The sequence below is a fragment of the Patagioenas fasciata genome, chromosome 3, assembly GCF_037038585.1.
Source record: "Patagioenas fasciata isolate bPatFas1 chromosome 3, bPatFas1.hap1, whole genome shotgun sequence".
NCBI lineage: Eukaryota > Metazoa > Chordata > Aves > Columbiformes > Columbidae > Patagioenas > Patagioenas fasciata.
This window is the reverse complement of record NC_092522.1, coordinates 52,320,116-52,339,989: the sequence shown is the minus strand read 5'-3', so window position 1 is coordinate 52,339,989 and position 19,874 is coordinate 52,320,116. Positions and strand designations below refer to the sequence as shown.

Here is a 19,874-nt window from a genome sequence, read left to right as displayed (position 1 = left end):
GCCTGTGCAGGCCTCTGTGGAGAGGAAGAAGGTCTTTTTCAGTGTTCCCCGGCTCCACCTCTTGCTGGGGGACTGGCTTGTATCGATACAGGCAGAAACTGATTTGCGTGAGGTCGGCAGTGTGACTTGACCATTAAATGAAGCCTTTTGAGTAGGTTCTGAATGGCAGCACCGTGATCACACACGGCCCTGCTAGAACCGCAGCCTGGGGTGCACTGGCGATGCAGAGGGAAGGGCCCGGGGCTCTGGCAGGGGCTGCCTCCGCCCGCGTGTCTGTAGCGGCAGGGCCGTCACTGTGTCAGCCCTGGTTGTGCCATGGGAGTGGTGCCCGTGGGTCGAGTATGTGGTCGTGCAGCTACCAGATGGTAGGTGTGCTGCAAACACCGTGTAAGCAGCCTTACTGCTCCTTGAATTAGGGGTGCTGTTGCACCCTGCACATCTGCGAGCAAGCCAGATGGCTTTCCAGCTATGAATTGGTGGGGCAGAGAGAAATGGGATTAGCTGTTAAGGCTTTCTTCAATGAGTAAATGTAATGCATGTACTAACACAGAGATTTGCAGTATGGCTCTGTGCTGTCTGTTGACCTCTGCCCCTGGGAGAAAGGTTATGGTGGAGGCCATCATGCTGCCCCCATGGCTGCTTTGCCTACTTGGTCCCAGCAGCACTCCAACCTCCATCCCTTCTATTCCAGCACAGTCACTACCCATAACTCTGTTCTGGTCTGTTCAGACACTGCCCACCATGTGCTCTTCTGCCTGTTCCTTTGTCTTGGCATGTGGCTCCGCTGTGTGACCAGCCGTCAGACGAGCACCACAGCTCTGGCCTGAGTGGTTTGCAGGGGCAACAAGGCTGGTAGCTGGGGGAGAAGGAGGCAGTGGGCGTGCCCTGCCTGCTGCTTGGCTGCAAAGTGACAGCAGGCAGCAGTGTGGGGTGCAGCAGCAGAGGAAAATGAGTGATAAGGGCTGTGCAACCTGCTGCTGTGTGAGTGATACTTGATAAGAGCCAGGGCAGCAGAGTCCCCAGTGAAGCCCTTCAGGACAGAAACCTTCTCCCTCTCTCCCCTCTGTGAGAGTTCCCACCTGTTGCGCTTCCCACACACATCTCTTAGGAAGAGTTTCCCACGTGCCTTGTACATCAGCTTTTGGGTGAAATACTTGGACACAGGCTGTACCTTTCCAGCCTGATGACAGGCCATCAGCATCTCAGAAAGCTTTGGGTCAAGGCCAGGAGTCTGAATGGAAGAAACGCCTGCAGACATGGATGTATGAAAATAGTCAAACAACAGCAAAATATCACCCCCCCTGAGCTGGCCAGCATGGCCCTTACCTTGCAAGGACCTGAGCAGGGAGGGGAGTGTGTAAGGGAACAACATGACTGTAACACAGGGGAGGAGAAATGAGAAAAGGGGCGGGAGGAGAGGGCTGATGGCTTCCAGAGTATTTGTGTATGCAACACCATTGCCACATCATCAGCCCTAACCTGCTGTTTTTGGGGAGGAGAGAGGACAGTGCAGCAGCTCCATGCAGAGGCTATGGGGGCTGCACATAAGATGCACATTTAACCCACATGCTGGGACCCTAGTCCCTCACATGGGTCACGGGGCAGGCTCTGAGTACGTGTTCTCTGCCTTTGCTAGCTGCTACATGCCACAGATCCCCAGGGAACATAGTTTTAAAGACCTAATAGTGTTTGTGGTAGTGCCAGTGATGTATGTCACCTCTCTATAGCTCTGAGACCAACACAAGAAGCCTCAAACCCCTGTTCTTCCCCATCTTGCCTGCCCATGTATTTGTAGAAAGGCAGTACCTCTTTGTTCAAGTTGGACACTGACATACTAATACCAAGAATTACTGAGGCAGCCTGTGGTGGGGAGCAGGCCAGAGAGGTGTCACTGGTTGTACCTTCACAAAAGTCTTCTGTGGTGTCCAGGCACGGGGATCCAGCATGATGCCAGCGAGCACATTCTCCTCTGGACTCACCCTCAGTGCAATGCCAGGACTCAGAAATGTCCAAGCAGGCACTAGATCCCATCTGATGATCTGTCCAAGACCTTCGTAAACAGGGGCACATCTCCTGTGCTACCTCCAACCAGCAGTTCTTTGGTTTTCAACACCACAACCACCTTCTTCAAGGCTTTAATTTTCATTTGTTGTATTAAATTTAATGAGATGCAGCCAAAAAAACCCTAAAATTTAGAGCAATTTTCTGGATTGCTACAGTCTGTAGAGCAAGAATGTCACTTTCAGGGGGCAGTTCTCATCTAAGGCAGTTATTTTAGTAAGGGAGAGATTGCCTTCTGCTCTCCAGTGACTGTAGAGGAAGCATGGAAGACTAGGTCAGACCAGACACTTAAGTTTCAGTCTGATGAATTAGGGTGATAAACCTCAGCATTACATATAAGGGAAGACCAGCCTTCATATATAATTTGTTTACTTTTATAAAAACCTATGTATAGTAAGCATGATAGGACTGCCACTTTAAGCAATGGAAAGGTATAGTGTCATCTGCTTAGAAATTTAATTGATTCTTTAGCTCACTAGTTTGCATGTATCCGCATCTAAATATGAAGCTAGCTAGAAAATCTGCTAAGTAATGTTGTCTTCCTGAAAAACTCATTAATTCAGCCAACTTGCTGAATTTATGCAGTTGGTGGCATAGTTTAAACATACACAGAACTGTGTCTGTACCCTTCAGTCTCATACCTTTATCAGCTGGAAACCTGTAAACCCTTATTCTGTAAAAATACCATTTCCCCAAAAATAAGACAGGGTCTTACATTAATTTTTGCTCCAGAACTTACTATTTTTTTACATGTATAATAATTAACTGTTTATATATAAGCATGGGTTAAATGCTTTAAATAATATTAAATACTTTCAAAATTAAGTGGCTTGCTTTGTACCTTTATATATTTCTACATAGTGGACCAAATAGAGCCATCACATAAGTACGGGCAACTGCTGCCATAATTGGCGCTGCTTTCTCTTGCACCAAGGGCTGAGTTTGGGCCGGTTATCCCCGTACAATAGTTTCACTTAATGAGAAAGACTTGACCCACATTTCGGACTAAAGGAATAAGATTAAAATTCTCAGGCTTGTTGCCATAGTTACTTGAAACCTATTGTTAAAAAAAGTGAGAAGGGAGGGAGAAGGAGAAAAAGTAGGAAGAGAGCAGTATCATGGTCAGGGTCAGGCCATGTGATAGAGAGAGGCAGTGATCTTGAAGGAGCAGGACCTCGGTGATGACAGAAAGCCAGCAGGTCTGCCTTCTAGTTCCTATTGGTGTGGTTCTGTGGACATTGGTTATTGCTAAGTGGTTACCATAGCAACTAAATGCAACACAGTGGCAGCTATCAGATCAGCAAAAGCAGAAAGGGATTGGGTAGGGAGGGACAGACTTGTCCTCATTTAATAAAGAAATTGCCTCAGTTTAGATCACCAGACTGCCTGTTTTTCCACTTGACAAAGACAGTGAAACTTGCAGCAATGTCTTATTCAACCAGAACAAACTTTTTAGGTTCCGCATAAGATGACAGCAGAAATACTCTAGCTTTATAGAAACAGAACTGCAGACATACTACATTAGGTAGTTAGCACTGTTCTTCCCCAAAAGCAGACAGGATCAAAGTATCTTGTGAGACACAGGCAGAAAACCTGAGAGCTGATAACTGTCCTTGTGACTGTCATATATTACCATTTAATATTGTTGATAGTCTGCCATGTTAGCATGAATAAACCAGCCTTATTCATAAAGGGCTTCCTTTCCTTTCTTATAATTGGCATGTAAAGCAATAACATGTGTCTGCCAGTAAATACAGATTCACATACACTGGTAACATCCGCAGTTGAAGTAAATGCATGTAACTGCTCTACATATTAGTTAGGCCATAATGCAATTAGCATCTGCATTCAAGAACAGAGCACTGGAGTAGTTGGAAGACTGCTCTGTTCTAATCCAGGACTGCATTTTCTAAACACTTCTATGTTAAAACCTGTCTTGAACCCAGTGAACAAACCCTCTCTTGCTGTCTGCTCAGTCTGTAACCTTATTGAGACTTTCATCCTTCCCGCCCCCCGCCTCAAAGTCCTCTGCATTGCTGTCCTTGCTCAGATGGCACCATTGTGCTTTGTATTGAGGACAAGATAACCCACACCACTACGGAAAACTACATTTTACTAGGAATGTGTTTTCTCTGAGAGCTGGTAGATTGTATTTGCAGTGCCCTGGCTAAAGGGAGTTTTCTGCTGGTTTTGGAGTAGGGAGAACTCACTTCTGCATACAGAAGTATTAGAAGCAAAACAAACAGAAAGAATATATACCATACACACAAGCATTAGCTGAAATTATGTAGCATGAGACACTTGTGGAAGGTTGAACAAAATTCAGTATAGGTAGCTGTTCTTACCCTCATTAAAGAAGCCTTCCAAGTAATTTCTTCTGTTCTGACTCCACCATTATGGTTACTGCTTTTTTTGCTATTTATTATTGTGCTACCAAATGAGCTCCACATTTTAATCCTAAATCAGCAAGCTTCCAGACACCTATTCTTGCAACAATAGAAAAGATTGTGAACTACTGTAATGCCATAGTAAGATATTGTCTGTTTTCCCTTTAAGAAGGGGGTCAAGAGATCAAGCTCAAACTAGGGGAAGATGGGGAACAACAGAGACTGAGAGCTTAGCTGGTATTGTTTCCCACTTGAGTCCAAGGGCATCACATTCTCTAGCAGCAGTTTAGCAGCACTTGCTCAGGAAGGTGAGAAATTCTTTTCTGTCTGAAAACAAGAAAGAAAGCAGGACCAGCCACGGCAGCAGGACAGGAACAGCTATGTGGTTCCCAGTCTTACTGTGGTTGTGGAACAGGAACAGTATACACAGGACAGTGTGTGGGATCAGAGCAGCACCAATTTCCAGTGGAACTGAAAAGTTATTAGGATTAAAGCAAGCTGTGGAATTAAAAACAAATACCTATTCTAGAACAACAGCATGTAGAGACAAGACTTCTAGTCTTAAGTCAAATGCAAATACTGAGCTCTAATTTTGCATTACTATTAATCAGTTAAGCTGGCATAAACCAATTATTTTGCCCAATGCTATCTGAATTTAAAAAAAAAAAAAAAAAAGCAAGTCATTAGCTCCATTAAGGTATTCAGACTCAAGAACATAAAAATCTTCAGCATCTCTTTAAAATGTTCTATTTTGGGTTACCACAGCACCATCTCAAAATGGCCATATGCCAACATGTCTCAGGATTCTGTGCTAGAGAAACTGGGTGCAGATTAACTACACAATTATTTATTGAAAGAACTCCTCATTTCTGTTTAAAGTTTGTTGGAGGGTATTTTTGTTCCTTCTCTTCTCAAGCACCAGTATTTAAATAGAGAAATAGTAGGTAAATGGCTTGATAAATAACACTCTGAAGGACACCAGTCACAAGCCACTTGGTAGCAGTCTGCCCATACAAATTATTTTGTCACTAGGCAGATTGACAGGCTGTGGAACATCCATGCCAGCCCCAAGCTCCCCATCTCAGACTGGTCTCTATCCCTTCAAGTCCCATTAAAGATGCTTTTTTCCACTCCTTCCCCTTTTTGTAGAAGCCCATATCAACTGCAGGAAGCATCACTGGTTTAAAACCTAATCAAAGCACATCAGAGCCCACTTTCCACCTGTGCTATTCCAGTATGAGAGAACTTGAGCTTTGTCACAGTGAACAGATAGGAGGAAGAAATGAGAAAGGCAGACAGAAACACATGAGAAAATATAGTGCAGGCAACTATCAGCAAAATGAAGGAAAATAAAAATCTTGTGAATGGTATTCCCTAGTCATGGAAGTTAAGACAATCAACAGCTAGTGAACAGTGCTGAAAGCACTGAGTGAGAGTACAGTACTCCAGTAAGCTTTGCTCAAGAGCAGCCCAAAATACTACATTTCATAACTATGAAGATCAGACTCACCTATAAGTTATTTTATCTCCAGAAACAACATAACAAACTATACTTAGTGTTTGTATCTCAGTACTCATTTATACAGAAGTTTAAGGCTTTGTTTATTCCAGGAGACAGGGAAGAAGAGAAGATGACTACTTTTGTGACAAGACAGCAGTAGTGAAGGGGCAGTTTATGGATTAACTTTTCTCAAGCAATGAGTAGCAATCAGTACTAGTTTTATCCATGCAGCAGGACGTGCCCTATAAACCTCTTTCCTGTACACCTGTTAACAAAATTTAGCCATCATGTAATAGGGAACACAGTATCAGCCCAAGATTAAAGCAGTTATTTTAATTGACTAGCTTATAATTGCTAGAAGACAATATGTAATATTTACTCAGCTGCATAGCAAGAGCCTACTTGACCCTACCTATCATGACTGAGAATGAATATTCCTGCTAAGTAGCCACACCCCTTTTTCCTTGGCCAAGGCAGAGAAAGAAGTGCTAGGTATTAGAATTAAGACAGTTGCCTTAAATCAGTACATACAAAGGATAATACCGTTTACTTTTCCAGCCTGTTTTTCTTCATGTTATTACAGTAATAGAATTACACTCCATGCTAAAATTTCACGTCAGGATCTGGTATCACAATATAATAAACAAAACTTTTCAAAATGTTGAAGGGATTTGCCATTTGGGACATGTTTATTGTTCAAAAACACTGCACTGAAAATCCATCACATACATTCTTTGTCATCTGTATCTTTACATCAATGTAATTTTCAGGCAGGTCATGCAGGAAAACCACTCTCCCAATGAAGTCAAAAACTACTGAAAGGCACCTTGTGTCCTTCAGATCTTAGGCTCCAGACAAGTCAAGTTTTTGCCTGTATAAGAATTACATACACCTGGAACAACTCAACCAACAGGAAAAAAAAGTAAAATCCATTTAGAACTTCTTAAAGAACAGTATTAGACTTCGTTGCCTTCCTTCAATCGGTGCTATGCTTTTGTTTTTCCAAGTCTTCTTTAAATAATGTGCGACTCAAAAAGGTATATTAATGAAGTCTCCTTATTGAGACAAGGCATGCAATAAGGGAAGAGGGAAAGCTGGTCACTTCCAGCCTGCCTATCTACACGTTTGTTCTTGCAGGTTAGCAAGTCACCGCTTAAGTTAAAAAAGAGGCAGAATAGGAACAAATGCACCCCAGTTAAATGGCTTTTAAGAATGTTAATACATAGAACAATGATACCAACTACAGTTCTGCTTACTGGCCTCTGTTCATGTTGATCTGAAAATAAGTTTTGTCAAACCATCATGGGCCACTTTTAGACTGTTAGATTAAAAAGAAGTTGGCTTTCAAATATTGCTTATTATTTGTATGACTAACTCTTTATAAAAAACAGTTATTAAGGACCTGTAAGGCAGCAAGTCTTTAAATACGTTGCTGAATAGTACTTTTCAAGAGGCAAGATAAAAAAATTAGTAGGAGGATTCTTGATGGGGTCAGATTCATAACAGGTCTTTGTTTTATCTTTAAATGTTTTATCTGTAGATGGCAAGTCTTCCTTGGTTGTCACTTGGGATGAACACATTCCCTGGCTTATTTCGAGTTAGATATTTATTTATTTTTCTCCATCCTGCCAAGAGAAGAACAGCTTTTGTAAGAGTGAATATTGAAATGCAATTACTATAAAAAAATCTAGATAAGTATATAACTTTAGGCATGAAGGACATTTGGACAGCAAAGGCAGGTCCACTTGCTGTTTTGCTCAGTCTCTTTTTTTTAATTTATAGTTCAGGAGGCTTCATCTTCCCATTGCTCCACATAGATTTCTTGGAGCAGAAAATAAAAAAAGCCAGAATCCTGACTCATTAGGATTGCTTGGGGCAGTGTCAGCACTACTTGCTACACAAAGAAGGTGTGAGACTGCTTGCAATCCATTCCTCATTCACACTCAGTTGGATCTACCCCATATACAGAACAGTCAGCTTAGAGAGGTTTTGCTTGATTTCTCTTTCAGATGTACCACCTCTTCCCAGTTTTATACATGTTTCCATCTCAGGAGTTACTTACAGAGATGGACACATGTGGGCTAATCAACATAATACATGAAACAAACCCCAAAATAGCCAGCAGCTGCTGAAAGCCCTGTCTACATCCATGACTATAACAGTTTTCAGCCTTTTCTATGTACACCCCAGAGGAGCTCTAAAGGAGGTACAGACAAGAAGTCATAGTCAGCCTCCTGACAAAAAGCTTGTTAATCTTTGCAAAAGGTACCAAAGTTAAACAAGTTGCACCACAGATAAAAACCACCAGAGTATTCCAAGAACCATCAATTTGACTTCCCCTTTTTAAAGTGTGACTTGCCTGTGTTTGATCAGTCGTGCTCCTTGACCAAGCTGTGCAATTTCATTAGTGAAATGGCATGCAAAAAGTAGCCAGTTCCTTGGCTGCACTTTGTAGGCAAATCTCATGAAAGTCAAGGAGTAGCAACACAGTGCTGCAAAACATAATAGTTATTGTTAGTAGATTATTTAATATCTGCTTTTTATTGAGGCTTAATTTTCATACTAGTGGAATATAATAAGTATAAATGCTTATCACTGCTTTTGATTTTTCCAATAATCCTACAAATCTGCCCACTTTAAGGGTCCAATGCAGGAAAAGATGTAACAGTGCTAATTTTTGCTACACAAGAAAAATCTGCAGAGCAGCAGCTTTCCACAAAAAACTCATTTTCCTCATACAGTTTCCTGTGATGAAACTGAAGCCTTTTTAGTTTATTGCCTGAACCATCTCAGCCAGGGAGTAAGAGTTAAGTCCAGTGAGACATGGCCTATCCTGTACAATTCTGACAATTTCTAGGACAGAGTATTTTTTAAAGACACTAATTACTTACAGTTCTTATTGGGAACATTCTTAAATGGTCTTTAAGAGAAAAGAAGTTTCCATCCTCAGGAAACCATGAACATTCAGGAGCATAAAGCTTTGTTAACTGCTTTCCAGGAGGACAAGAAATTTGTAATCTACTCTCCTGCCATAAGTGCATATAAATACAGCAAATTACAACTTGAGTCACTAGTTTTGCAAAGTTCATTTTTAGCTTTCTGACAGGCTTAAAGAAAGAAAAAAAGATCAGAAAACTAATTGTTCAAGAAAACAGCCTTTTTAAAGGTACAGAGCCTAAAAGATAGGAGCAATCCATTTGTACACACACCATCATATGTATACTTACTAAAAGTTAAAAGTGTCTTAACTTTATGGAGCTGGGTAGCTGCCACCAAAGCGCTATTTGCAAAACTATACTAGAGACTATTCAAACTGGTCTTTCATCCCTAGGAAGCTGTTTAAGAGGCTGAATTAGTCTAAGCAGAAGCTACTGAGCATGAGGCTGTAAGTTTCCTTAACCCAACAGTATTTTGCTTTAGGGAGAAAAATTAGTCAGAATTAAGTTATTAACTGAGTTAAGGAAGAGACGTAATGCCAAAACTAAGCTAATAAATTAAAGCTATGAGATTTATAATCCTAGAGAAGTATCTGAACAATGAAATACAGACATAGTCATCTAGGCAAAAGCTATACATGTTCCAGAAAAGGTGGAAAAAATACTGCTTATGCATTTAAAAAGAAATTCTCACAATATTCCATTAGGAGTCATACTAGCCTCTCACAGGCAACTACTTTGCAAGGAGTTAACCTCCCTCAGCTGCTTTTTGCACCCTGCAGACCAAGCATTACCATTTCTTCACTTTGTCAATGTTGCTGTTCAAGCCTCACACTACACAAAAGGAATCATTGTTTTTGATACAAAGAATAAAGTTGTGTAGAGATGCATTCTGAACCAGTGTATGCAGTAGTATAACACCAAAAGAATTATACTTTAGGAGTGTGTCTGGTGATCGAAACTGCTCAAGACCCACCTCCCTCTCCAAGAATTACTGGAAGGTCCTCTGAAAGAAAGCTCTGCAACTTTTCAGTACCTCAATTTTTAAGTGGCCTCTAAAGTTATATAACAAGATATTTGATATCTATATCTGCTTTGATTACAACTTTGCAAGCAACTAATAACATATCACTGCGTGAAGGACAGGATCTGTGTTCTGTAGTCAGTTTACTGACAAGAAGTTTGTCTCAGGTCTTACCAAATGTCATTCGGCCACTAATGATTTCTGGAGATTTCTTCATGTCATTAAAAGCAGCAATAGGAAGTCCCCAGTTGGCAACTGGACCCCAAAAGTGCTGTAAAGAGTCAAAAAAATAAGGTTATACAGAAACTCAGACTTCCTGCAATATTCATACAGGCTCCCTTAGCCATGCAAAGCTTCAGAGGATGGGATTAACAGTAAAATTCCAAGTTAAGACAGAGACTACTGTTGATGTAAGGGAGAAAAACTAAACGCTTCTTTTAGCAGGATCTAGTCTTCCGGAGGGAAGGAAAAGGAACCCACTCTGCATCTTCCTGCAACTGGAAAGGAACTATTGTGTTAAAAAGCAGCTTTGTGTAATTATACCTCAGCCATCATTAAGCAGTCTGATTGGTATAGTCATATAATAACCTCAGTTTTACAGCTCAATTATGTGCAGAGAATTGGTATTCATCTTTCAAATAAGGCTCCTCAAAAATGTAATGAAACACAAGGACTTGCTGAAGTGAAGAACCGGAACTGTTTTCATGTTATGGTTAGAATGAAGAAATGCTCAGCAAGTGTCTTCTTCCGTGTGCTTCCACCATCTCTTTGAAATTGTTACCTAGAGCTTCATTTGCAATTGCTGAAACAACTTAGTGACTATCTAAAGCTCAGTGATTAGACAGGTAAAAGTAGAGCAGTTAGGCACAGGTGTGTACACAGAAACAAAAAGTGGAAAGAATCAAGTCAGAAAAACTGATGAGAGCTCCATTTGATGGGTATCATCTAAGACTCCAAACTGAAGCAAATTGTGTCATTAAATCCAATTTCTCCTACTGTTACAAGTAACAAGGCTTAAGTGGAGAGAACTCTTTCCGCACAAGATACATGAAGTACTTGGGTCAGCTTCTCCTAATCGGAAACTAAGGATGATCAAAAGTAATTTGGCTAGATACAGCAAGAGACGCACTTTGTAACAAAAGAGCTTTGCAGATACCAACTATACCCATTATTTTTATACTTCCTCTGACTATAATACTGCAGATATTACAATGATTTGGAATTGTCAGGGGATACTTAAGTTTCAAGTTTCTTGCAATTTTAATTCTAAGATACTCTTGCTAGCCTGTAACACTACAATAAAATTAAAAGTCACACTTGCTTCCTGCCCATTTGGGTTGCAATACAAGAAAATGAACTAAAAAAAAGTTGAGATTAAGTTGTACACACCAGTAGTTCAACCATAGTGCAATATGCGAAACAATGTAGTATTTACGCAAATGTCTACAGAATGTGCATTTTATCCAAACGCAGATTTATAATAAGAGCATTTTGAAGAGTACAATAAATGCATTTACTATATTCCTACTGATAGGGAAATTGACATCTGTAATGCTTAGAGCCTTCAAGCACATCAGAGGAAATATGGCATAACTGAAAAGAATTGCATGACTACATGGTATTTACATTGTACAGCTACAGTTAGCATAAAGAAATGTATCTATAATGCCACTTACACACAAGATATGGTGCAATACAACAATAACATTCACAGAAACTGAAGTCAGTAGCGTACATGATATTGTGTGGCTTTAATGAAGCTATTTAAATAGTTCTAAAGGACAATAAGACCAGAAACAAACTTCTAGTCACATAGCCATGACTATTTGTACACTAAGACAGCAAGCACAACCGCACTGAAGCAGACTGCAAAAGGTAACTGGTGAGGCAGTACATGTACTTGGTGAGGTTTTTACAGCCATTTCAGGAATCTCATTTAAACAACTGTAGTTTTAGAAAAATAAATATTTAAGGCTCTAAATTTGTTGATTTTTATGAATTTATGAAACAATTACAGCTTTGAGAGTCTTAGTGGTAACTTCTGTTTTGAAGGGTAAATCAAGTCAACTTGGCATTTTTTACTTAATTCAGCTGCCATTAGAACATGAACAAGTAGTACACTATAGACTAGGGACTACTTCAGGCTGTAGAAGCTGAAGAATCAGCTCCCACCCCAGCAGTGCTGCAGCAGCAACTTTCCTCTTCTGACCAAGGAGGTAGATTTGGAACGTTCCCACTTGAGACGTTTGTCAAGTTTTAAGTGCCTCCAGGCATGCAGCCCTCTCAAGTCTCCACACACAAGAATTAAACTACACTACACAGTTTGTCTTTGGTCTACATAGAAGAGCAAGTCTTCCACAACATTATGATTCACAATATTGTGAAATAAAACACCCACTCCCAGTTTCAGCAGTAAACGGAGGCTGAAGGAAAGAAGAGTCTGTAACATGAGTTACATAACACTGTTAATTGCCTGAAGTAAAGCTAATTAAAAATAAGACAGAGTTCAGTTATGTACCAGTATTGTTGCTATGCAGAAGAAGGGTCCCAGATTGATCTGATCTCCTTAGCAAAGAGTATCTGAGGGGTGGGGGTGGGGAAAATGAAGGCCTGTTAATTTTGTAGTGATTACTTTGCAGGGCATTCTGAAGGAGCTAATGTTTGTCCACCCTTAGCCTCAGACTTGTGAATAAATATTACTAGTTTATCACCCCTGGAGGTTCCTAGCATGCTTTTCAGATGCAGGCAAGGTCACAACAGTGCTGAGGCAAAAAGACAGTAAGTTACTGAAATTAGGGAGAAAGTCCCCTCCCCCCGAGAAGTCCCCTCCCTTGTCTTACCGTACTGTTTGAGTGGCCCATCATTTTCCATTCAGAAAGCACATGGAAGAAAAAAGGAAAGAAAAATGTTCATTGCTTTCATAATTGACATAAAGAAGCATACCACAAAGACAGGCAGAAGTCAGGAAATTGCTGTGGCATTAACCTTGAATAATGTAACAGTATTAAAAATGCTGGTTCCTTCAAGAGCTGTCATTGTGACAAGTGTTGGCTGCTCAAGTACCTTTTTCCTAGCAAGATAAAAATCCTAATATGGTCTGTGGAAGACATTCATCCCCTGTAGACTTCAAAGCATCCAAGATCGCACATCAACTAGTTTAAAAGGATGTCAAAAGCAATGAAGGTTTGCCCATAACAAAGCTAAACAGCTACAGTTACTCAGTGGAGGCTCTGAAGAAGTCTCTTGGAATTCTTTGTACACCCACATAAGTAGGTCAATCCAAACACTGCCAGAGATGTTACTGTCACTAAGCTAACTGTGGCTGTACCAAAAATGAGCTATAAAGCATTTTCTGTAATGTAACATGCAATTGCACTCTGTTTGTGGATAGGGTTCATTTAAGTGATCATATGGGTACCAATTTATTTACAGAATAAGTTAGCCATCTATGTGTGAAAGCTGGACAACAGCTTATATATAAGATAGTTTGCTATTATACCTTTTAAAATGCCTCAGAACTTTTAAAGCTTCTCTTTCTAACAAAAATACTGATAGGAATCAGTTCTGAATTATGACTTACAAGAATCCAGGTACTAACAGGAAGCCTACTGCTGACTGATTGCTGCTCACCTACCACTGCCCCAAGCTGCAGAACACTTCCTAACAGTCACTTCCCCTCACACTGATTTCCATCTTCTTGGAGAGCTGTTTTACAAATAACTGTAGTAAGGGACCAGTCAGGTCTAGTGAGGAAATTGCACTGGATGTGCATTTCAGTGAGCCTTTGTTACAATCCACAGACTGGTTCAAGATGCTTTGTTGGGGGAACCTTGACTAGTCTAACAACTTGCTTTGTTTTCTTATTAACTAAACTGCAGCAATAACTGAAATTCACAAGACAAGTGCACACTGCAATTTTTCCATAAAACCTTAACTAAACAAGTTCAAATGTGTTTCTTGGCACAATGTTTTTGTGCCACCAGAAGTTAGCCTTCATTTTTAAAGTGGAAGTTGTTTTCAGGCAAGCAAAAGCCTAAAATAGAATCAAACTGCTGCTGTTTTAACACAGTATACAGCTCTGGCTGACTGGAACAATTACTATGCTCCTATAAGAGAGTAGATCAAGGTCATTCAGATGCTTCCAGAAGCAAGCATCCAGCCCCAAATCTCTGCAGCCAATACAGCTACAACAAATGCACTGTATTTAATAGTAAGGATACCATGGCAAGTGCATGCATCTGTTCCTGAAGTGACGCCACTCCAAATTAGGAGTTTCCAAGAACATTTTTTTTTCCAATCCCTTGACAAAGTAAACACTTTGTATTAAACTTTCAAGAACTGTGGACAACAGTTATTGGATTTACTCATTAATTTCTGTGTAAGTATCTAGACACCAGAAGAGGAACCATCAACTGATCAATACCATGTTTCTACTACAATGCATTTAAAAAAGGTGATACTGGGGAAGATTTATTTTTCCAAAGTTTTTGCAGGTGTTTTCTTCATACCAGCAAAAGGATATTAATAGGCCAGAGACAATTCTACAAATATAGATGAACTGTCACTACTTGCTTCCCCCACACTGCCATCCCCTAAATGTATTACCCTTCTGCAAGAGGCAGATCATTCAGTTCTTGGAGCATACAGAACAAAAAACAGCAGGTACTGTGTTCTTCAGTCTCTGGCACAAACCAGTAGAGGACTTCTTTTAAAGTTCTTATGTCCTTCTGTTTAAGGATTTACTAATGAAGAGAACTAAAGATCAGCTAATTCTAGTTATACTACTGATGCTACCTCTTTTCAAGTGCATGTCAATTAAAAGGAAGGTCCTAGACAGCTTACTTCAACATAAGTGCTCAGGCTTCACAAGGAATGAACTATGTATTTCAAAACCATCTACATTAACAGGGTCAGTACATTTGCATTACTGCTGAGTCATCAGCAAGAGACATTTCAGAAGTGCCCCAAAAGATGGCAGTCTCCATTCCTATTTTTCTATTACCAGAAGATTTTGGGACGCCTTGGGATTCATTATGTGACTAAATTAATTCAAATTACTTCTAAAGAGGATGCCAAAACTTGTCATGAGTGGCCTATGGGCTTTCTCAAGAGAAGAGAACGCTGTTTTTTCCACAAGATATTGTTTTAAATCTTTAGGATAGGAAGTAAGAGGACTCAGTTGCCTACTATCAGTGGTTCAGATAATACAACTTTAGTGATATTATAGTTGACATTTTTTAGGTTATACAGAAAAAAATTATGCAACTTCAAGCTCACAATGTATATAGCTACCAACCTTTCATATGCTAGTCAGCTAGTTTTAAATTAACATTACTGCTGCATTTTAAACAAAGCAGGAAAAGTCTACCTATCGCTTACATTCTTACAATGCTCACTTTAAAACATTAAGACATGGTTAGGGTAAATCTATACTTACATGATTTACAGTTACTCAGATCCCCATTAATTACCATTGAAAGAAGCCAAATGTGAAAAACTGGCAACACATTTAATTATTTATGACAGTTTTTAAAGTAATTCATCTTGTTTCTTTGTGCAAGATCAAAAAGCTAACATTTGATGTAATGCAATCCTAATGCCAGATATAACTACCTGAGAAGAACAACATGCATTCATTATGCTTGCTTTCATGTTTTCAAGTTCTGAAGCTGAAACTACTTATTCCAATAGATGTCTGCAAGTTCTGATTGCTCCAAGTAATAACAATAGAACACTCAATTCCACCATTTTGGGTAACTTCAGTTATTCTATTTAGGTTTAAGCAATTTAAAACACAACACTGGTATCACAAACAACATCTAAATTCAACCTTCCCCCCACAAACAATTTTCACTTCTATAAAGCCTTGCTTCACTGCAGTGATTAGATGCTGATTTTCGGAACAGATACGATAGTCTCAGAGCTTTGAGAAAACAGTCTGTGAGCAAGGCAAAAAAGGAATCTTCTTTAGGAGAGAGTTCTGCAGTCTGGGGAAGCAAGAGCCTACAGGAAGGGATGTGAAGAGATAACTCTAAAGAAGAACTCCAAGCCAACAACTTAGACACTCGTCTTCTAGTAAGACAGGAACAATGCTGAAAGGCCATACCAGATGGAGCAGCTGACTTCAGCCCTTCATGACAAACCCAGTAACAGAAATATAAATAAGCAGATATCTTTGTACATAACAAAGCAGAACCCATCCCACAAAAGTATTATCCTGGGGAATGCTCTTTTTAGATAGCTTATTTCAATACTAGAATTAGGATGAAATACAGCTGAAAAAGCTACCTTTTCAGTCTTTAGTAAGGAGATACTTCCCACAAGTAACTGTGGTGGTGTTAGGAAGCAGCTGTTATCTCCTCCAGATTTTTCTTTGTTTTTCTAATTAAGAAGCTGATTGCTGTTTTACTGACCATTTATATGTTCCACTTGAATTCTGGTACAATAAGCTAAATGTTAGCATTAAAATGCATCTATCAAACTTAAACAGTATCTTCAAAACTTTCAAAAGGAATCCACATAGAGTCATGCTCTGACCTTTCATCATTTCACTTCAAGGATATTCTCTTCCTTCTCAGATTTTAATCATCTTTTTGCCCCATGACTTCTGTGGGACTTGATTTTGCAAATGCCAAAAAAACCCTTCTGCTTCCCAAGCCTTTATATTACAACCCCCGCCTCCACGTAGTCTTACACCATCTCCTGCTACCTTGACAAAGACTAAGTTTCTCAGATAAATAGATGTCCTCCTACTTGCTTGCTCAACATCAAACATCAGTTGCAATAGATGTAGGTAGAATAGCATGCAACAGCTATAATGAAAAGTTGCTTAACAATCTTTATTAGAAGCATCCATTTTTATTTGTCTAGTTTTGTCAAACTGCTTGCCAGCCAAGATAACTTCAACCTTCCTACTTGAGACAGTTCCTATATAAAAGCAGTTCAACCAGATTTAAGCAAGTGTGCCACAATTGTATCTTTGAAGCATTCTTGTGATTTCAGTTCAAGGTGCCATACCCCTTAGCACAGCACACAAACTTGAAGCTTGAAAGAAGTATTGAGCTGTCTGGAAGGTGCCTTGAGCCACACTCCCATGAAAGTGTGGCTTTAACAAGCCTCTGAGAAAAGTACCTATTTAAATATCTGAGGACGTGTAAGTAAGTGATCTTAAGACTGCATCTGTCACCAAGCTCACTTCCGCCCACAACCGAGCAAAGCTCTTTCTGCCCTTGTTGCAGGCAGCGGTCAGAGTGTCCGTGCCCCCGGCTCCTGTGGCTGCTGCCACCGCTGCCCCCTCAGCGAGCACCCGCCTGCCTGGGGGGACAGCGCTCCGGGCTGGGAAAGGCCGCAGGCCATCACAGCCGGCAGAAGGAACGGGAAGGTCACCGAGAGGCGCAGCTGCCACGGCAGTTTCAAACCGCGTGGCTTCGCTTCAAGGTCAAGCCCGGTCTCCCCGGGGTGGGGCGGGCGGGAGACTGACAGCCCTGACAGCCTCGGGCCTCGCCGCCCTTGGTACCTCCGGGCCGGCCTCCCCCTCGCCCAAGGGGTCCTCACCTTCCCCCTCCACCCCAACCGCTGGCAAGAACGAGCCCGGCAGAGGCCATAAAATCACAGAATGTTCTGAGTTGGAAGGGACCCACAAGGATCATCAAGCCCAGTTCCTGCCCCTGCATATGACAGTCTACAGGTCACGCCATGTGTCTGAAGGCATTGTCAAGTCTCTTCTTGAACACTGTCAGGCTTGAGGCCGTGACACCTCCCTAGGGACTCTGTTCCAGTGCTCCACCACCCTCTGAGTGAAGAACCTTTTCCTAATGTCCAACCTGAACCTCCCCTGGCGCATCTTCCTGCCATTCCCTCGGGTTCTGTCATTGGTCACTAAAGAGAAGAGTTCGGTGCCTGCTCTTCCTCCTCTTGTCAGGAAGCCGCAGACAGCGCCGTCCCAGGCGCCCCGAGACTGAGCGGACGGGCGGTTGGGGAAGGGACGCCCGGTCCCTGCAGCCTGCCCGGTCCCTGCAGCCTCCCCGGTCAGCGCGGCGGGAGCGGCCCCCCGAGGCACAGGTGGGCGCGGCAACTGGCGACGGCCCCCGCCCGGCGCTCACCTCATCAAGTAGTCCCTGAAATCCTTGCTGCGCAAATAGTCCACGGCCTTGCGGACCACCGACCCCGCCATGGCGGCCCTTGGCGGTAGGAACGCCCAGCCCAGCCGCCTCGCGCACTGACGCTACCGGCGCCGCTGACAACTCCTTCGCGCCGGCGCCCACTTTACGGCAGCGCACGCACCACCGCCCACTCCGTCAGAAGGGCGCTCTAGGCGCCTATTGGTCGCGGCGGCCCCGCCTCCCTCCTCACGCGCCTCGAAACCGAATTCCTGGTTGTGGGGAAGGGGAAAGGCAGACTGCCGTAAACCAAGGCGGCGGGAACAGGAGGGGGCAAATTGTCGCAAAGCGCGACGAAGAGTCACCATCGGCTGAGCTGCCGGCATTCCTCTGCAGCCTGCAGATGGGAGCCGCGCGGCGGCCCCGCCTCCCTCCTCACGCGCCTCGAAACCGAATTCCTGGTTGTGGGGAAGGGGAAAGGCAGACTGCCGTAAACCAAGGCGGCGGGAACAGGAGGGGGCAAATTGTCGCAAAGCGCGACGAAGAGTCGCCATCGGCTGAGCTGCCGGCATTCCTCTGCAGCCTGCAGATGGGAGCCGCGCGGCGGCCCCGCCTCCCTCCTCACGCGCCTCGAAACCGAATTCCTGGTTGTGGGGAAGGGGAAAGGCAGACTGCCGTAAACCAAGGCGGCGGGAACAGGAGGGGGCAAATTGTCGCAAAGCGCGACGAAGAGTCGCCATCGGCTGAGCTGCCGGCATTCCTCTGCAGCCTGCAGATGGGAGCCGCGCGGCGGCTTTGCCAGCCGCCATTGGCCGCAGGACGGCGGCTTGTGGCTTCCCATTGGCCACTGCGGGGCGCATCCCGCCCACCCCCCCACGGTGTTTCGCTCTGCCCCTATCAGTGGCGCGTGTCAGGGGCGCCGGGAGGGTTGAGCGGGCAGTGGTCGTTGGTGGGCTGCGGGCGGGGAGTGCGGCGTCCGAGAGGGGTGTGCGGCGTCCGGGAGGGGTGTGCGGCCGCAGCCCCTGGCACGCTCTGCCTGTGTGCGGCCGCTCAGACGCCCGTTGTCCCGGCCTGCGTGGGGTCGGCCTTGTGCAGGGCGGGTGCCCGCTCAGGGCCGGTGCCGAGCAGCGCCGACCTCGGCAGTTGCATCCGTGAGGACGGGGCGGGATGGGGTCCCTTGCCAGCTGCTGCCAGTCCAACGGCAGACTTGCTGTGTCTGCCCCGCCGTTCGCCTTCAGCCGGAGCCCCGCGGGAGGTTAAGGGGCGAGTCTCTACTTCCTCTCCAACGAACGGTGTTTTCCTTATGGTGGCAGAGATGGCTGAAGAAACAAAAATATCTCAGTCGCGCTTGGAGCAGAAGTATGAGGTCCCGCAGTTGTTTCAGTGATTTTTTTTTTTTTTAACATAAATCCTATGGGGTTTTGAAGAGCCCAGGGCCTTGAATTTTTGGAGTTGTGAGTACAGGGTTATGACAGAGCACTGCAACAGTTCAACCTTTACCTCTGTGCCTGGAGTGGTACAAGATCTCATTTCTTCGTAGTACTTTCTATTTCATACCTGAGCAGAGGTTGCTTATTTAGAAGGGAAGATAAACTTTAAGCCTAGTAATACCATCTTCATAAAATTTGGGCCGTACAAACAAATACCTATATGTGAATTACTTCTTTTATCTTTGCTCAGTGCACTAGAGATAGTGAAAATCAGTGGTTATCTGTTCTGCCTTCCAAAGACTTGCAGCCTCAGTTTTTACAGCCTAGAACTGGGCTGAGAGTGCAGCCTGGGACATACATACACAGCCAGAAGCCCTGGAGGCCACAGCTGCTTAATTTCCTGCAGGATCTCGGGTTAAAAAAAAAAAAAAAAAAA

At 42.9% G+C, this 19,874-nt stretch overlaps 1 protein-coding gene across 2 annotated transcripts; it reads right to left on the bottom strand.

The window, feature by feature from the left end:
• Positions 1-6,610: 6,610 nt before the first annotated feature.
• On the bottom strand, positions 6,611-18,203 carry MPC1 (mitochondrial pyruvate carrier 1). 2 transcript variants are annotated; one of them, XM_065834357.2, is made up of 5 exons: positions 18,012-18,203; positions 12,750-12,753; positions 10,084-10,180; positions 8,309-8,441; positions 6,611-7,574 (listed from the first exon to the last, which is right to left on the bottom strand). In XM_065834357.2, the coding sequence occupies exons 1-5, from the start codon at positions 18,080-18,082 to the stop codon at positions 7,556-7,558; spliced, it is 324 nt and encodes a 107-aa protein (XP_065690429.1). In that variant the 5' UTR covers positions 18,083-18,203; the 3' UTR covers positions 6,611-7,555. The 2 variants fall into 2 exon arrangements, with proteins under 2 accessions (XP_065690429.1, XP_071662460.1); XM_071806359.1 differs by lacking the exon at positions 12,750-12,753 and having other exon boundaries at positions 18,012-18,183.
• Between the last annotated feature and the right edge of the window lie 1,671 nt (positions 18,204-19,874).